This window comes from Oratosquilla oratoria, chromosome 11 (assembly GCF_046742065.1).
Source record: "Oratosquilla oratoria isolate Oo_2021 chromosome 11, ASM4674206v1, whole genome shotgun sequence".
In the NCBI taxonomy this organism is placed as follows: Eukaryota; Metazoa; Arthropoda; class Malacostraca; order Stomatopoda; family Squillidae; genus Oratosquilla; species Oratosquilla oratoria.
The window spans coordinates 22,364,615-22,382,437 of NC_134787.1; the positions used below are offsets into that span (position 1 = coordinate 22,364,615).

At 43.3% G+C, this 17,823-nt stretch overlaps 1 protein-coding gene across 1 annotated transcript; it reads left to right on the forward strand.

Moving 5' to 3' along the window:
• The first annotated feature begins 237 nt into the window (after window positions 1-237).
• LOC143029463 (uncharacterized) lies at window positions 238-14,820 on the forward strand. The gene is made up of 4 exons (XM_076192110.1): window positions 238-291; window positions 11,471-11,518; window positions 12,038-12,234; window positions 13,321-14,820. The coding sequence occupies exons 1-4, from the start codon at window positions 280-282 to the stop codon at window positions 13,916-13,918; spliced, it is 855 nt and encodes a 284-aa protein (XP_076048225.1). The 5' UTR covers window positions 238-279; the 3' UTR covers window positions 13,919-14,820.
• Window positions 14,821-17,823: the final 3,003 nt, after the last annotated feature.

The following is a 17,823-nucleotide window of genomic DNA, read 5'->3' on the forward strand; positions in this document are numbered from 1 at the left end:
AGACCTTACCCCACAACGCTCAGATCCGAGAGAGAGCAGCATCAGTCACGAGAAGCTTAATCGAACAAAAGAAGATCCCCAAGTTCGAGAATAAAAAGTTGTTCACTTTGAATGGACCAATGGCAGCACGGAGGAGTTGGCGGGAAAGCTCTCGGGCCAATCACGAGGAGGCTTCCACTTGTGGGTGGCGCCGGGAACCGCCGGTATAAAGGCATAAGGCGACGCTCTGGCTATCCTGTGTCATTCTGAACTCTGAATTATTCTCTTGTGCCGAGCACCATGCGGATCCTGGTGGGTGTTTCTCCTCAAGTGAATGGTATTTCTTGACAAAGTTTACCATATATGGGTATACGCCACTCTCGTAGTAGCCTCCGCCTCTGTGGCCCAGAGGGGGTGACCAACAAGCATCGTGTGTACAAAACTCCAAAAAACAAAAAAACTACCACGTACAGTGTCCACGGGGAATAGAAACGTCACTCGACACTCATACCATCTAACAACAACGTAACACTTATAAAAAAGGACGGAAACTGTGTGTTTACTTTGACGGACGAAAAACGCTTTGCCCGCTCAATCGCGCAAGCGCGGCGTGGGGCCGACTCAGTCAGTCTCGTGACCTCATGTCGCCCGGGGTGACTTTCCGTATGACGCAACGGTGCCCCCGCAGAGCCAGCGGGGGGCCAGAAGGACAGCGCTCCCTGTGCAGGAACCCACAGGCGACAAAGGCTAACACAGTGATCCCCGTATAAAGACAGGAGAAACTCTTCATTTACTTTACACGGTTATGAATATATATATGCACACACACAAACACACACACGCGTACATACACACACACGACTCGTGGCGCAGTGGTTAGAGCTCCCGGCCGCCACTACAGCGGTTCGGGTTCGAATCCCGACCAGGGCTGAAATAATTCTTAGTATCAGTGCGCTACAAGTCGTTACTCCAACTCTCTTGGGAGTTGAGTGTGTGTGTGCATGTAAAGTCACAGGATTACCCATACACTGGTCATATATGAGCTCTGAGCTCTCTTCCGGGAGGGAAACAGCTGTCGATCACGAGTTCAACACGTGATCCAAGACCACAATGAATCACACATACTCATACATGCATTGGAAAGGTGGCTCGAAAACACGGGATGAATCAAGAATACTAATATATTCTGACGTTTCGACTGCAAGTCTTCTTCAGTGACGGGTATATGCAAATCAGGCTTCTAGTCAAAACGTCAGAATATATTGGTATCCCTTAAACAACCTGTGTTTCCTTACCACCAGTCGCACCACTGTACAGTGGACACACACACATACGCAAACTCATTCACACACAAATATATATATATATATATATATATATATATATATATATATATATATATATATATATATGTGTGTGTGTGGGGTGGGGTGGGGGGTGGGTGTGGGTGTGGGTGTAGGACAAACAAATCACATAGACCTGATTCTAAGTATGCGGAAAACGACAAACTGTGAACCATAGTTTACTATTTTTTTTTGTGGCTTTCCGTGTATATATTGTATTATATATATATATATATATATATAGAAATATATATATAAAAATATACGATATCTGTATATCTATATATATATATATATATATATATAGTGTGTGTGTGTGTTTACATGCATGCATATGTCAATCATAAATTACCATTGTCATATAGGTCCATTGTCATTAGGTTCCCGCGTCTTGGATTACATAGGTCTGTTGACAAGGGAGTGGGAGCAACAAGAGGCGGGTCCGACAGCTCTTGAAGCCCTGGTTTGATTCGATTCCTGGATGCAAATTCCAAGGAATGATCAAATATGCACACACACACACACACACACACACACACACACACACACACACACACACACACACACACACACACACACACACACACACACACACACACACACACACACACACACACACATATATATATATATATATATATATATATATATATATATATATATATATACATTTATCGACCACAATTCACTTTAATTCTAGGCCATCAACGTTGAGTAACTCGAGGAGGCCGACATGCAGAAATTGGAACGTGGTCAAGCTAAGGACTCGAACCTTCGCTAACACGTAACAAGTGACAGTGACTTAGTACAACACACACATATATATATGCATATATACACGCATACATATGCACATATACAAACACGTCATATGCAATCACATACATGTACATTTATATACACAGATTATTTATACACGAAAACTCCTAAACAAAAAATATATCATTGATGATCTATTTTATTGATTTATTCTTATATGTTTACCTTTTATTATTTAATGATTTATCATTTATAAATCATTATCATTTACCTGTTATTTTTCCATTTATCATTATTTTATTTATTTACTTATTTCATTTTTTCGCATCCGACCTAGTTATGGACCAAAAGGTCTCTAGTCGCTATCCTCTTCCTTTGTAATCCTTTGTAAAATCCTTTTATTCAATTATTTTTTCTCATGTAGATAACAAGAGAATTCCGATCCACCCATGGAAATGGTGGATGGGTGGTGGTGGATCCTGCTCGAGTGGATTTTAAGGAATGGAATTTTATTATGAACCGAGCTGAGAAATTAGAGTTCAAACTGATTATATTTGTATTTCTGAACACTCTTAAATCAGTGTTGCAGAATTGTTAGTCTGTAGTTTCCACGCATTTATTTATATTATTATATTTATGTATATCTACCTACTTATTAATCTATTTCTCTTGGGAACGTGCCTTTTGTTTGGGCTAAGATAGTTTCTATTATTATCAGAAATCACCAGATTAAGATGAATTAACAATAAACCAATTAATAGGGCAAATATATCCTTTTAAGTCTTTCTATTCTCACTAACTCCAAATAATTTCATTCAGTAGTGTCGTCTAATTCTGTTCTAGTGTCAGACAATAGAAAAACATCCGTCTCGTAATGTACGGCCCAAGGTTCGAGTCCCATTGGAATAGTCATTTGTTCAAAGCGACTGTCGATATTGTTAATTTTTATTTATCTATTCACTTATCTATATATCTACTTATTCTTTCACTTATCTATTTATTTATCTACGTATTTGTTTATTTGTCTTAAAGGGCATCTTCCATAATTCATTTGGAAGATTTATTCAAACTGACTGCCTATATCATTTATCTTTATTTACTTACTTACTAATCCAATTATTAATTCATTTACTTATTTATCTATTTCAAAGGAAATATTTTTCATAATTCAATAACTACTCAAGTCTGCCTATGTAATACGCTGCCGAATTACAAAACGTTGCCATCTGTGTTGACAAGGAGAGTAGCCTACTCCTAGGGAATTTGTTATGATGAGATCTATTTTTAGATACACAAGTACTTGATAGAATCGAGCATCATCAAAGATAAGATTATACCTATTTGAGACAGGTTGGTAGCTGCCAGAATGTAACCTCAACAAAGGTACAGTCACGATCAAAAGTTTTGACACACGTTACCTGTTCTCACAACGTCAGTATGATCTTTTTCAAATGAGTAAAAGCAGCAACGACCGCAACAGCACTGTAGGAGAGAGGCCAAACGCAAAATGTGTTTACACCAGTTTCATGTTCGTTTCTCCCCGCAAGCTCGGGTTATATAAGAAGTCAGATGTTTGCCCACTATGTTATTTCTGAAGAAGCCCTGCTGGGCTAAACGTTTAATACATTGGATCCCATACTCTGCGTTTGGTCTCTCTACTAATGATATTTTTCTTTGTCGATTACGTGACATATTTTCCTATGCAGTATTTACCTTATAGCTAGGTAAAAAAAAAATTAACATATGAAAAAACCGGTTATCAAACAAAGAATTTTAGTTTTGTATCATGGAAATCTTAGGGTGGATGAAGACTTTTTCTCGTGACTGTACATTCCATGTCGTGATCAGCTTAGGTCGTAGAAAACGGATCGTTTCAAAGTTGGGGAAAATGGTACCACGGCACTCGTAAAGCCGTTATCACACTGGGTTATTTTTCCTCCGACAGTTGGAGCAGATTTGCAGCCCGCCGCTTTCGGGGAGGAATCTCATAAGCTGGAGGAAAATAATTTTTCTCCAAGACATTTATTTATTTATTATTTATTTTATTTATCTATTTAAAATTTATTTTTTTATTTTGAGAAACTAAAAATGTTTGTCATAGTGATTTTGCGGCGAAAAAAATTCTGGAAGTGGAAGGTACCGCTACTTAATCGAACGTTGAAGGAAAATAAGCCCAACCTCATCCAGGAGTCACTGCTCTCACGCTAAAGAACAGGGAGACAACGTGAGGCTCGTTTGACACGTATCGACTTTTCGCCGTACGCCGTCCCCGACACGACGTCGTGCTCTCAATCATGGATGTCTATAAACGCTTTTACACGTCACGACTACGGCCACATATGAAAAGTCCATAAACATCCATGGTTATTTGAGAGCACGACGTCGTGTCGAGGACGGCATACGGCGAAAAGTCGATACGTGTGAAACGAGCCTGAGGTTCTTTGTTGAGGTTCCTCCCTCCATCCCATACATACATACAGTACATGTATATATGTGTGTGTGTGTGTATTATATATATATATATATATATATATACATATATATATACATATTTATATACATATATATATATACATATGTATGAATATATATAATATACATATATATATACATATATAAATATATATATATACATATGTATACATGTATATATATATACATATATATATACACACATATATATATATACATATATATATACATATATATATATACATATATATATATATATATATACATATATATATGTATATATATATATATATATATATATATATATGTATATATATATATATATATATATATATATACCATTTCAATAAGTTTTCATTCCCCTTCTCTCAAAAAAATAGCAAATTTAATGCATTGTATATTCATTACGTATATTTCAAATGTATCACTTATATTTGTTCCATCTACGATCTATATGTTTTGACTTTCCTAATATTTATCTTTATTTCTACACTTGATTGTACGAAGGGAACAGATCTCCTCAATTTAGTCATTCCATCATCATTAATCCATCTCTTCCAAGAAATTTCCCATCTATCTTTTATTTCCTAATGTCTTCAATTTCACTTTCACTTTTTTTTCCTTAGCTGAAATTCCCTCTCACTCCCTTTTGGGGCATATGCCAAAGGTGAAGGAGTACTTTAAGTAGTGGAGGAAGAACACAGGGAGTGGGGAGGGAAGGTACCGAAGAGAGAGAGAGAGAGAGAGAAAGGCAAGCAGGTAGACAGCCTCGTCTCCCCTTGACCCAAGTCGACCTGGCCAGTGATCTTAAAAGCATCCCTGGCCAGTTAGCACAGTCCTCTCCCTCTCGTCCTCATCTCTAACGACCTTCACCTCTTCCTCTTCCCTTCCCTTTACTTTCTTCGACAACCTCACGCCAAGTCGACTCTTCGGGTCCTTAACCAAGTATCTACGATCGTAAGACTTAAGATAAATTGTCAGAAAATTCCCCTTCGAAGAAGCTTTTCCATCAAGGCAGCCATACCAATTTCCTTGTACAAAAACTTTAAATTTCTTGCTGAAAGACGATATAAAGGACACTACATGGCAAAGAAGTTGTGCCAATCGCCCCAGAGAATCAAAATAATTGTTTCCACAATGCTGTCATGAAAAGAAAATTAAAAAAACAAGACTCCAACAGCCTAAGGTTAATCTTGTACGTTTTGATTGATTTGGTTTAACGTCATAGACTCCTCCCTATCGGAAGGCTAGGATGGTGCCCCTCACAGAGGGCTTTGTAGCGTGGGATGTAATGAACCATGCCCTTGGCTCAACTTCGCCGGTGGCAGGACTCGAACCGCTATCTCCTCGACCTTCGCCGCAAGTAACGACGCCCTAACTCTCTCAGCCAGCGAGCTTCCTCTTGTAGATTTACAAACCGAAAACCCTTTCTCCCTTGCAAGGGGAGAGGTCACGTCAAAACATTATGTCTTGATTCTTCAAAGGAGAAAGAGAGACACAGGGAATCCCTCAGTCCCCTTCGCTCCGTCCCATTCCTTTTCCTCCACCTATGGGAACGCGGTGGCAGCCTCCTCATCCCAGCCACAGGATCAGTGACAAATCTTATGATCGTAAAAGTTTGGTGAATCCGGGTTCCTGACCCCCAACCTCTCTTTTCCCTCTCTCTCTCTCTTTATCTCTCTGTCTCACACAGCCAAGTCAGTAGAGCCCCTAATCTCTTTATTCCATTACTCTTCTTAAACTTAATCTAACTTAACTTCACCCAATCTAACACTGCCTATCTCCTCTTCCATCCTTCCCTATGTCCTCTCCTTACTTCCATCATCATTGCCCTCCTATACACACGAATATTTTGTTTGTCCCTCTGGCGACACCAAACCAAAGGGACCAGAGGAAATAGAAGCCTCGAGTAGTTTCGGTGTCGTCGTCCTTCTCCCTCCCTCTCTCTCTCTCTCTTCTCCTCCATATCCTTCCCTTCATTTAATATTCCTTTCCCCTGGATATTATCCACCATTGTCTATGTATATCTTCAAACTCGTCCGACCACTGCCAATTTTGTAATGCACTGACCTACATTCCAAATCTGAAGTCATAAGAGACGATGATGAAGCCAGTGGGTGAGTCAGGTGTGGGTGTGGGTGGGAGTGCACCTCTCCCACCACCCCCGAGCGCCCCACCCTGACCCTTGTTAATTGCCCACTTCGGACGGGAACGTCTGCCTCTGTGGAATAATAATTGGCTAACGGAGCTCTCACGACGATGTTGGTGGGAAGAGGGGGGGTGGGGGGCAGAAGAAGAAGAAGATGAAGGCGAGTCGGTGGATGAAAAACCAGTTTGCAAAGTGGTATACCGAACACGTCGAGGTCTCGTGTGAGATTCAGTAAAAAGAGAGAGGAACATGAATACGAAGAAAAGGAAGAAGACAAATACAAAGAAGAAAGAGGAAAAGGGAAGACATAGGAACATGAATAAGAAGAAAAGGAAGAAGGCAAATACAACGAAGAAGAAAAGGGAAGACATAGGAAAATGAATATGAAGAAAAGGAAGAAGACAAATACAATGAAGAAGAAAGAAGAAAGGGAAGACATAGGAACATGAATACGAAGAAAAGGAAGAAGACAAATACAACGAAGAAGAAAAAAGAAGAAAAGGAAAGACATAGGAATATGAATAAGAAGAAAAGGAAGAAGACAAATACAATGAAGAAGAAAGAGGAAAAGGGAAGACATAGGAATATGAACAAGAAGAAAAGGAAGAAGACAAAGACAATGAAGAAGAAAAAAGAGGAAAAGAGAAGACAGAGGAACACGAATAAGAAAAAAAGAAAACAAAGACAATGAAGAGGGAAAAGGAGGAAAGGAGAAGAAGACGCGGGAGACGAGGAGGGGAAAAGATGAAAAAAGACCAATAAGAAATCGAAGGAAAAGGAGATGTCGAAGACGAGGAAGGAAAAAGAAGACAAGAACGACAAAGAACACGAAGAAAAAACGAAAAGGAAGGAGGAGATAGGAGGAGGAGATAGAGGAGGGGGAGGAGGAGGAGGAGGAGGAGGAGGAAGGAGGGCGCCCGCACCTACTTCTCAGGATCCAGAGAGTGGTGACGTCAGTAACTGGAGCGAAAACTACCTCATGACCGCAGAGTCCCTCTATTATCCGGAAAAATCCATTTCCGGACATCCTGAGGACCCTCTGCCCTCCGGAGGAAGCATCTCCCGGATTGTCCCAAGTCTCTCCATTCCCCGGATGAAGTCTCCCCTTACACATGAGACTCCAGATAAAAGGGGTCAAAGGGAATTTTGGTGAAGGCGAGGAGCCTACGCCAGGAGGCGCTGTGTAGCTGCGTCCGAAACCTTTGCCCTGTTATCCACTTGAATTGGAGAGGAGTGCGGGATTTAAACCCACAACTAAGCGAATGCGAGGACAGCACGTCTCCGATTCGGTTACCAGCGAGAGAATGTCATATGTGTGTGTGTGTGTGTGTGTGTGTGTGTGTGTGTGTGTGTGTGTGTGTGTGTGTGTGTGTGTGTGTGTGTGTGTGTGTGTGTGTGTGTGTGTGTGTGTGTGTGTGTGTGTGTGTGTGTGTGTGTGTGTCATATAATTTCGTGAAGACAGGATGAGTCTTGGCCACTGTGACAGCGACTCTTTCGAAGAGGTGATCAAAGAGAGTTAAATGTGACTTATCAGAAATACAGAGGAAAAAAATATATTAACGATTTACCTCCTTCTTCCTCCTCCATCCTCGCTCCTTCTCCCCTCCTCTTCCTCCATCTTCGCTCCCTCTCCCCTCCTCCTCCTCCTCTTCTTTCAGCCTCGCTCCCTCTCCTCTTCTCCTCCAACCTTGCTTCCTTATCTCTGCCTCCTCCTCCTCCAAATTCCAAGCACCACCTCGGCCTTGACAGGTTCCCTTCCTTGTTTCTCCCCTCCTCTTTATTGCCGCCGTCACTTAAAATATCTCCCCTGCCCCCCCCCCCCACCCCCGCCTCCACAAATCACCTCTGACCCTACCTCCCCCCCTCCTTTTCCACCAACTCTCCCTCCCCTCAAAACTTCCATCTTCTCTCACCGAGGTTGTTCCAACCGTTAAATACTCCTCTTCACTTGTACCGGGTGATTTCTTTTCATTCTGTTTGTTGCCAGCTGATTTTCTTCATCTCCGTAGCATCCCCACCTTTCGTCTTTTGAAGCGTTCCTTCAGCTGAATAAAATCACCTCACGGTTCCAAAAGGTCAAGAGAAGACTCAAGAGTGTTCTTAGTTTGATTGAAACTTTTTGTAGTCTTGACCAGCCTCAAGTCGACATCGCTTCTCCACGTCCAAGGAGGCGGGGCCTATCTGTGACGTCATGTCGTCCAGTTCGGGTCTCGAATTTCTCAAATGCAATTGGGAAAAAGATCTTATGCCTGCAGTTTTATTTTATTTTATTTTTCAAAATTAACTGTTAACTCGAGGTTAGAAATGTATCCACGCCATTTCTGGTGAAAATTTAACCAATGACTGGAATATTCTCTCCTAAATTTACTTAATCAAATTTGATAATCTACTGGTCTGTTGCTCGGGTCAATGTGTTCAATCGATTTTTCATGAAAATTTGTCTTCCACCGACGTATTTAAACAAACCCAAAATAATCCAACTTAACCCAACCTTAATCTAACCGAACTGAAACATGCCCCTACCTACGGGAATTGATTGATTGATTTATTTATTTTATTTACTTATTTTTTTGTAATGACTGAGAGGTGGAGGACTTAATCATACCATCTTCATCGTCGTCGGAAAAAGATCCAAAATGGCGTCGATCGCCCGCCAACCAGGACGAGACTTAATCCGCTCTTAATATAATCGCCAGGCGACTGTCCGAACATAAGTAAAGGTGCCACACGGTACGGAAGGGGGGGGGGAGAGGGTGCCACGACGATGAATAAAATCACCTGGCGGCAGGGAGAACATAAAATATAAAGTGGCACTCGGTGCTTCTTGCGAGGTCCTCCGAACTCGCTGGTTCCGACCTCGAGGCCGACACGAGCTCCCCCGAAGGGAAGGAAGGAAAAAGGAAAACCATAAATCTCGCAAAGCATTGGGACCACGAGGCCAATACGTCAAGCCCAAATGTGAGAACGACACTGCGACAACCTCAGAGAGAGAGGAAAAACGAGAGAGAGGGGGAGGAGAGAGAGAGAGAGAGAGCGAGAAAGAGAGAGAGAGAGAGAGAGAGAGAGAGAGAGAGAGAGGAGGAAAAACGAGAGGAAAAACGAGAGAGAGGAAAAACGAGAGAGAGGAAGAGAGAGGGGGAGGAGAGAGAGAGAGAGAGAGAGCGAGAAAGAGAGAGAGAGAGGGGGGGAAGAATGAGAGAGAAAGAGAGAGGAGAGAGAGGGAGGAGACTGAAAGAGAGAAGACAAAATGTGGAGAAAATTATCATAACTAATACCCTAGTTTCATGGTCTGGAAACCCGCATCCCTACCGCAGACGGCGACGGTCCTCAGGAGGAGGAGGAGATCAGTCGCCGGTTGTAAGTTGCCCTGATATGAAAACGTGAAGCGAACAATTGTCGTAGTACATGGAGACCTTGGGCCGGCCCGGAGACCGAGTGACAGCCCCATGGGGTTGCACCTCCAGATGGGGATGAGGATACGTTCTGAATACGGACATCGGGGAGGTGATTCTCTTCGATGTCCATCCCGCAGAAACACCCTGTATTATTTCTGCCTGGAAAAAATATGAAAGACCAAAAGGTGAGGATGAAGGAGAGCTGGATAACAACAGAGGAGGTGGAAGATGAGAAGGAGGAGGTGGAGGAGGATGAGAAGGTGGAGGAAGAAGAGGAGGAGGAGGAGGTGGAGCAGAAGCATCAAGAGACATAAAGAGAAGAAAGGCGAAAAGAGCGAGGGAAGAGAGGCACCCTAAGAAACAGGACAACATAGAGAAGACAAGAGACGGGGGAGGTGGAGAGAGAGCGGGGAGACCGAGGGAGGGGGGAGACCGGGGGAGAGGGGGGATTGGTGATGGTGGTGATGTAGATGGTGATAATGGTGGGATGATTGTGATGACAATGGTACTCTTTGTGATGATGGTGGTGGTGATGAGGGTGGAAATGGTGATAATTATAGAAATGATGGTAATCGTTAAGGTGGCGGTAATGGTGGAGCTAAAGATGTTGGTGATGTTGGCGATAATGATAATTATGGTGATAGAGGTCGTGAAAATGGTGACAACGATGGTTAAAGTGGTGATAATGATAGCGACGATGGTGACAGTAGTGGTGAGGGTAGCGATGGTGATAATGGTGATAGCCCTGTTGGTGTTGTTGGGGGTGTGGGGGTGTACGTGGGGGGGCAGAGGGTGAAGGGCAAGGTGGGGGTGGGGAGGGGGAGGAGGGTGGGTGGAGGTGGCGAAGACGAATCCAGCCGACCTTGACTTGAGCGTTTTTGCGTCCCGGGTGAAAGTTGGTGACGGGAGGGAGGGGGAGGAGAACGAGGGGGAGGGGGAGGGAGAGGGAGGAACTGGTGCCAATCTGACTGCTTACTTGCTGCTGTAGAAGGATTAACTTGTCTATTACGAACGACAAAGATTAAGTGTGACTTGAGTGTGTATGCATGTGTGTATGTGTACGAGTATGATTGTGTGTGTGTATACGTGTGTGTATGCCTGTATGTGTATGAGTACGAGTGTGTGTGTGTATGTGTATGTGTGTGTGATTATGTGTATGAGTGTATGCATGTGCGTGTGTTTACCTAGTTGTATCTTACGGGAAGGGGAGCTATGCTCGTGTGTGTGTATTTATGACAATTTTAACCCCCACGACTTCCACTTAACGGTTGTCAATCCTACTCCCCCTCCCTCCCCTCCCGATGGGTTCTCCTCTCCTTCTCACTGCGGAGACTGCCTGGACCTTGACTCACCGATCTCTTCTTCCCCCGCAGGTGGTGTTGTGTCTGCTCCTGGCAGTGGCCAGCGCCCAGTTCGGTCAGGTAAGTCACCTTTCCCCGAAGTCCAGTCGCCTCGCCTCGGGCGGACAGCGTCCGTATACCCAGAGGGCGCTCTCTGTTATCGAGGTTCTCAGTTTCAGAAATCTTTGATATTTGGAACGAAAATATATTCTGGAGAACTTCCAGAATACTAGATGGTTCCTTTTCTAGTGTCTGGATTTTCCTAGATGCAAGAACTTTTCGTTTCGAATGTTTGAGAGTTTCTAGTTATGGAGACTCCGAATAGAGAGGACTATCTGCGGTCTATCCCTTTAAGCCCTTTTGCGGAGTTTCATAATTGTTATTCAAGATGTCTGGTGATTTTACTATATCAACTCTCCTCTGCAGCGGAAGGGAGAGGCATTATCACCCTCTATTTTCGTTTGATGACGCAGTTTTAGACCCTCATTGTCAATTACTATCTAAATTATTTCATTTAAACTTAGTAACTTAGTTCAATGAATTTAATTTCATTTCATTTTCTTTGGTTTTATTCCCTCACCACATTTTCTGTCTCCACAGTTCTCTCGACCGGGCAGTCGTACCATTTTCATCGACGACGACGACTTCGACGATTTCGACGACTTCCACGACGACGACGACGACTCGCTAGAAGACCTCTATGAAGATCTGTACGACGACGACCCCGGCGACAGGGCCCGGGCCCAGGCCGCCCTCACAAGGCTCCGCGCGTCCGGGAACTTGGGAAACCTTCGAAGGTGAGATGATGGCCCACGTCTACTCATCCATTCATTTATTCTTACACAGAAAACAGTCACTGGGACTCGAACCATTGGTTGCACGACTGATTGTCCCAAGGCAACGACGTTACCGTTGTACCATGCTGGCTGCATACAAAAGGAACAATTCGGAACTTGTCCTGACTATTCCCCAACGACAACTCGCCGAGCTGGTTAGAGCGTCGCTACTTGAGGAGGAGGTCGAGGTGACGGCAGTTCGAACCCTGCCGCCAATGAGTTGGATCAGAGGCATGGTTCATTAACTTCCTCTGCAAGAGGCAACGTCCTAGCCTGCTGATAGGGGGAGTTAGCGACGTTAAACCGAATCATGAATCATATTCATCAACAGCTTGTATTTTTTTTAGCTTTAAAAATAATTTCCATTTCTGAATTTCTCGAGCAATTTCTAAACAACTTTTTTCAAACATGCTTGTTTCCCCCAAATTATCCCCTTCTCTGTATTACTCGTTCATTGGCTCTAAATCTCCTCTTGCCATACTTCAAAAAGGCAATCACTCCGGGTTTTCTAGTAATCACCAAGTCCAATCCCTCGAGCGTGACGTCTCCTCTTAATCTTATCACATCTTCAACCCACCGAGTCATTGTGCTCATTGTGTACCTGTGTGTGTGTATGTGTGTGTGGGGGGGTTACGTGTGTGTTACCTGTGTGTGTGTGCCTGTGTGTGTGTGTGTGTGTGTGTGTGTGTGTGTGTGAATTATATAAATAACAAACCTCCCCTGAATACATAGCCGCTCATTTCAACTCGCAGGACTTGAATGTACAAGAACAATAAGTCATCAATTCACTTCGGAAGGAAAAAAAATGAATGACGTCACGAGGAGGCGCATAAAATATTGAGACAGAATGATGACACAACTAGTCAGTCAATATTGTTATTTTCTTGAGTGACCTGCCCTGTTCCTGTTTTGACCTTGTGTATGGAAACTTCCGCTTCACCCGACAAAAACAAGCAAAAAATATATAATAATAATAGAAATAAATAAAACGAAATAAAATAACAAATGAATTAAAAACCAGTAACTACTCTTTTATCTCGTCCACAGAAACAACCAATTCAGAGGAAACGCCTTCAGGAGTTCCGGGTTCAACAACAACAGATTCAGGACCAACAGCAACTTCAACAGATTCAGTAACAACAACAGGTTCAACACCAACACCAACAGGTTCAACACCAACACCAACAGGTTCAACACCAACACCAATAGGTTCAACACCAACACCAATAGGTTCAACACCAACACCAATAGGTTCAACACCAACAACAGGTTCCAAAGTAACAGAAACCCCGTCGGCGCCTTCGTCAGCAACAGGAACTCTGGGTTGGGGTTTCGTGGGGCTAATACCTTTCAGGCACTGAGCTCCAACAACCTGGGCACGGGCGTTTCGGGCACCAACTCCTTAGTGCCCAACGTCTCCAACAAGTTCGGGAATCCCTCCGTGAACAGCGTCACCCAGCGACCCGCCTTCGGCAAGAACACCTTCACGCCTTCGTCGGCGACTTCGACAGGGGGTTCCTCCCGCCGCCTTTCGTCAGCCCCTTCGTTCGAGTGGCCCCCAAACGCCAACGGCTACTACTTCCGGATGAGTTCCTTCGGGGCGGAGCCGGTCACGTACTTCATCAGATACGATGACGACGACTAAGCCGGGTCCAAGGGTCCGAACACGCAAACGCAGCGCACGACCTCCTCAACACGGCGACGCCTCAAAGGATCTCGTTCCAGATGACGTCAGACGGTTCTATCCGGACAGAGGGTGTACCCAGGGTCAATCTGGGGTCTCGATCAATCCAGACCCCTGTTTTGAATCAGGGACCACTCGCCCATGACTGAATAACATCGCCAGGCGTTGGCCGGAGGGGCAGCCTTTGAGGTCGTGACCGTGTTGAGGGGGTTTGGAAGGCAGCCGATCATGAGGGTGGCGTGAGGACATGCAGCACATCACTGCGTAACACAGCACATCACAACAATACAGTACTACGGCTACGACCTCTGAAGATGCAACAGGTCACGGGTTGTACACCTACTTGGGAATGTCGCAAAGGTGTGGTACTGTGCATACCTGTACGTGGACATTTGCTTACATATAAGTGTATAAAAACATTGACGAGTATACACGTGTAAACACACACACACACATAGGACCCAACGAGCATTGCTCCTTTTCTGTATACTACTACAGTACAGTTAGGTAAATACATCCACAAGTGTACATAAAACAATGCAAAACTTACTTGTGTATGATAACATTATTCACACACACATACACACACAAATATATTCACACACACACACACACATGCACACATTTACACACACACACACACACACACATACACACATTCTCACACACACCACACACATACACACATTTACACATTCACACTCTCTCACACACACATTCACACGATATAAAGACGGGACACCACGAGCATAGCTCCCCTTCCCGTAAAATACAACTAGGTAAATACACACATGCACACATTTACACATTCACACTCTCTCTCTCACACACACACACACATACATTCACACATACATTCACACTCACACTCACACACACACATTCACTCTCTCTCTCACACACACACACACACACGCGCGCGCGCGCACACACACACAAGAGTAGGAGATGGGAAACAATGAGCGTTGCTCCTTTCCTGTATACTACAATTAGGTAAATACTACTAGGTAAATATACACATTCACACACAAGCAAGTATACATACACACACACATATATACATATATCCACTTGCAAGCACTGCCACAAAAAACACACACACACACGGGTCACCATGAGCATAGCTCCCTTCCCATGTAATACAACTAGGTAAATACACACACACACACTCACATTTTCACTAACACACACACACACTCACATTTTCACACACACACACACACTCTCACTCACACACTCACTCAATCTCTCACACACCCATTTACACATAAAAGCACACTGATACTGTAACTAAATAATATACAAACATGCATACACACAAAGCCACTAACAACAGCCAAAACTCAACTTATGAAAACACAACATGCACACACATAAACATACAGATACACACTGGTAAGAAAGCACACACAATCACACACACACACATAACTGGTGACATACATTACTACATCTATGCCTTACACCCACACATGTAAACACGCTGGTGTACACATTATATCATTATATACATACACGTATATGTATATGTATATATATATAAATATCTATTTATATATATACATATATTCATATACACAAATACATGCTTATTCACATAAAGCCAAAATGTAGTATTCCTATTCTAATCTTCCATACTATGGAACAACATATTCGAAACAGAGTTTGTGCGCCAAGCACAAAGGAGTGAAAGTCTCAAGCCACATTGGCCCTGGGGGTCGGGTCCCCTTACTGAGACCACATAAAAAAATACCCCACAGACCCTCCCTTTTCCCCAACTACATATTGTCTTCATTCAAAACTGTTTGAATTTGCTTGGAATTAGTAACCCTGATGATAACTTCCGTAGCCCAAGTTTCCAATCTCCGAAATGCATTTACAAAACTTGATGGATGAGCAAAGCAAAGCACCCGACATTTAGCCCCTGCCTCCCCACCCTCAAGGCTGTATTTTACCTTTAATTGCTTTGTATAGTATATACTTAAATTATGCAAATAATCTTTATAATCTCATATCACATTACGTTTATGGAGTTGACTTGTGAGTCAACTAGCAGAAAACGTGATTTCAGACCGTTGATAAAAGAGTTTTATCTATTCTACCATGTTTACTGTCTTTTCGAATAAAGAAACAAAATTGATTGTGTATGGAACATCGTTTCCAAGTTTCCTATCCTACAAATTGTGAGATTTGACATGTGGGTAGGAAAGGAAAGGGAAATGGACAGAATTGGTAAGGTATAACAAAATTCAGGGCAGTGGACAAGATGCAGGGATGACCCGTCATCCAGGAGGTGCCAAGAGAAGAGGGAGGGAAGAGGGTAGAGGGTAGTGGAGTATGTAGGGGATGGAATGGGCGGGAATGGTTTCTATGCCTTGTCTTTTTGGCTACCTCCCATGTAAGGGAAAAAAAAACCTTTGGTATATGATTGTATGTATAAAGAAATTCCATCCATCTGGAATTCCTTGGAGATGAATGGATGGGGTGAAAGGGGCTTTGAGCAAAGAGGGGGATGTCTGTTGAGCAAGGGAGAAAGCAGGAGATAGGGGTGAGTGGAGAATGGCTGTGTATTGATAATGTTATGCAAGAAAGGTTAGGGAATGGTTATGTGTAAATGAATTTTGACACAGCCTGAAGGGTTAACTCCCCATCTCCTATTTTTCTGCATGAGGTGACAGATAGGAGGGGGGTCACCAATTAAGTGAAGTAGCATTGCTGTGTCTTGCTGCACTGCTTCTGACCCTGCTGCACTGCTTCTGACCCAGATGTGTGTATAGATATATAAACAGATAAAGATATTGGAGACATTTACATGAAATGACAAGAAGTATAAGAGTAAACTCAAAATAATGTTCAACTCAATTGAGAAGTACACTACAGAGGAGAAAAGACTTTTCAATAAGGAGGCTGTAAAATGTAAACAAAAGAACTGGGGACAGGAGACAGGCTCATATCCAGGACACAAAAGACAACAATGGCAATAAAAACATGATAATGATAAACAATATACATTAAGTAATAAATACATACATATACCAAAGGCTTTTTCCCCCTTATAAGGGAGGTAGCCAAAAAAACAAGGGCATAGAAACCACTCCCACCCATTCCATCCCCAACACACTCCACTCCCCTCTACCCTCTTCCCTCCCTCTTATCTGGGCACCTCCTGGACGACAGGTCATCCCTGCATCTTGTCCACTACCCTGGGTCAGAAGCAGTGTCGCAAGACACAGCACATCCACAGCAAGGCCGCTTCATTAAATCGGCGACCCCCTCTCTGTCCCCTCATGCAGAAAAGGAGAAGACGGGGAGAAATCCCTTTGGGCCGCATCAATTTTTTTCAAATTTGTAAGTAATAGATACATATACTAAAATACCTTTTCCTCTTTATAAGGAGCTGGAAGAGTCAAAGTATATACCCACACTTCACCCATCCAAAAACCCATTTCTTGTCCCTTCCATCTCAGATCCTTATGAATGATGGGTCATCCCTGTTTCCTACCCACTGCTCAGGTCAGAGGCAATGCAGCAAGACACAGCACCACCACAGCAGAACCCAACAGCTGAGGCTGGTTTACCCCCACCACTTTATTAAGTTGTGACCCTCTCCAGTCATCCATTGAAGAACTTGCAGAAAACACAAAAAAATCCAACTGGAATATGACATTTCCTGATCCATTCACATCCACTCTCCACTCATACATCTCTTGCCCTTTCCCTTCCCTGCTCAACAGACATTCCCCTTGCACCCACTGCCACTTCCACCCTGTCCATCCACTTTATTCTTGGTCTTCCCCTAAGTTCACTCCATCCACCTCTGCCTTCCACATTTTTTCTAGCAAGTCTTTCTTCACTCACTTTTTCCG

What these genes read in the sequence shown, in the direction of transcription:
- LOC143029463 (XM_076192110.1), top strand. An exon ending in CCAGCGCCCAGTTCGGTCAG is followed by an intron (nt 11,519 to 12,037) that starts GTAAGTCACCTT and finishes CTGTCTCCACAG; the next exon opens with TTCTCTCGACCGGGCAGTCG. An exon ending in AACTTGGGAAACCTTCGAAG is followed by an intron (nt 12,235 to 13,320) that starts GTGAGATGATGG and finishes TCTCGTCCACAG; the next exon opens with AAACAACCAATTCAGAGGAA.